Source organism: Otolemur garnettii, unplaced genomic scaffold (assembly GCF_000181295.1).
Source record: "Otolemur garnettii isolate 467f Iridium unplaced genomic scaffold, OtoGar3 scaffold00014, whole genome shotgun sequence".
In the NCBI taxonomy this organism is placed as follows: domain Eukaryota; kingdom Metazoa; phylum Chordata; class Mammalia; order Primates; family Galagidae; genus Otolemur; species Otolemur garnettii.
This window is the reverse complement of record NW_003852409.1, coordinates 31,017,002-31,018,508: the sequence shown is the minus strand read 5'-3', so window position 1 is coordinate 31,018,508 and position 1,507 is coordinate 31,017,002. Positions and strand designations below refer to the sequence as shown.

Below are 1,507 nucleotides of genomic sequence, written 5' to 3'. Positions count from 1 at the left end.
GCCACAATGCCCAGCTAGATCCTCCATTTTCTTACCAGGACTTTCCTTCAACGGAGTTTGCAGGGACTCCACAATCTTGATCCCCCAGTCTACCTAGTCCTCTTAAAGCCTCTCACTGGGAAAATTATGATAACTAACATAAGAGGCATCTTGGGTTGCCCTTTCTTTGGACCCCAGGAAACTGAGGAAATGCTTGAGAGCCCCAGATTCCATAGTGGGGAAGCCTGAGAGTCAATCATTTGGGCTCCATGAGGCTCAGTTCTAGGAATGAGATGATCATAAAATCTAAAGATTGAGTAAATGAACTTTGGTTTTTCCTCCAGTACGTGGACCAGCATTCACCAGTCTGAAGGTTGGTGTGGGACACCGTCTGGATGCCCAGGCTTCCGGGGTGCTTGGTAGGTGATGTGGTAAGCCTGGGGGTGCACTAATACGGGATTGGGAAGGATCAGGGAGCTACCAGGAGCACGGTTCTTGCCTGCCACTCACTTCTTACCACTGCCCTCCTCCCTTGGTTCTTGCCCCAAGCCTGCTCAGCAAGGAGGGAGATGACTGGTAAGAGAGTAACAATGATAGGGTGGTAAATACCATAATCAACGGTTGCTCAATGGGTAGAGTGTCTGCCACATACACCGAGGCTGACAGGTTCGAACCCAGCCCAGGCCCATTAAAATCAACAATGACACCTGCAACAAAAAAATAGCCGGGTGTTGTGGCAGGCGCCTGTAGTCCCAGCTACTTCAGAGGCTGAGGCAAGAGAATTGCATAAGCCCAAGAGTTTGAAGTTGCTGTGAGCTGTGATGCCATAGCTCTCTACTCTCTGACATAGTGAGACTCTGTCTCAAGAAAAAATCATAATCATCTACCTTGAGTGAGTGATTCCTACATATGACATGTGATTCAAGGCCCTCCATGCATCCTTTTTTGCCAGAACAACTTTACTAGGTAGATAACTTTATGGTTGATGAAAGTAAGACTCCAGGAGGTTAGGTGACATGTCCTGGGTCGTCTGGATGTTGCTGGAGTTGGATATACAAAGCCCTAGACATGAACCATCTGTATGCATAGGGTCAGGTGGTAGCCACATCCACCAGCTATGACAGTCACAGATATGTTGTCTTACTTCCTAGGGTACGGGCAAGCAGACATGATCTCATTCCCCTCTCCTATTCTCCTTCTCCAAGAGTGAATGCAGGGTCATTCTCTCCTTCAGCCAGAAGGAGAAACAGACCAGGAGAAAGGCAGGAAGTGGGCACTGTTCATTAGGCCCCTCTTTTTTGCTGACTGCTTCCTGCCTATGTGTTGTCTCCTTTTATTTATTTTTGCATTTATTTATTTATTTATATTAAAGGTATAGGCTTTGACTCTGTTGCCCAGGCTAGAGTGCACTGATGTCATCATTACTCACAGCAACCCCAAACTCAGAGGCTCAAGCAATCCTGCCTCAGCCTTCTGAATAGCTGGGACTATACGCCCATGTCACCACTCCTGGCTAATTTTTTTTTTT

At 47.2% G+C, this 1,507-nt stretch overlaps 1 protein-coding gene across 1 annotated transcript in view; it reads left to right on the top strand.

Annotated features, from left to right (window-relative positions):
• Nucleotides 1-1,507, top strand: part of TRUB2 (TruB pseudouridine synthase family member 2) — a 39,013-nt gene that overhangs the window by 7,559 nt on the left and 29,947 nt on the right. Inside the window, exon 3 of the mRNA XM_012802341.2 lies at nt 324-398. Coding sequence (XP_012657795.1) covers nt 324-398 — 75 coding nt within the window. The remainder of the gene's footprint in view (nt 1-323; nt 399-1,507) is intronic.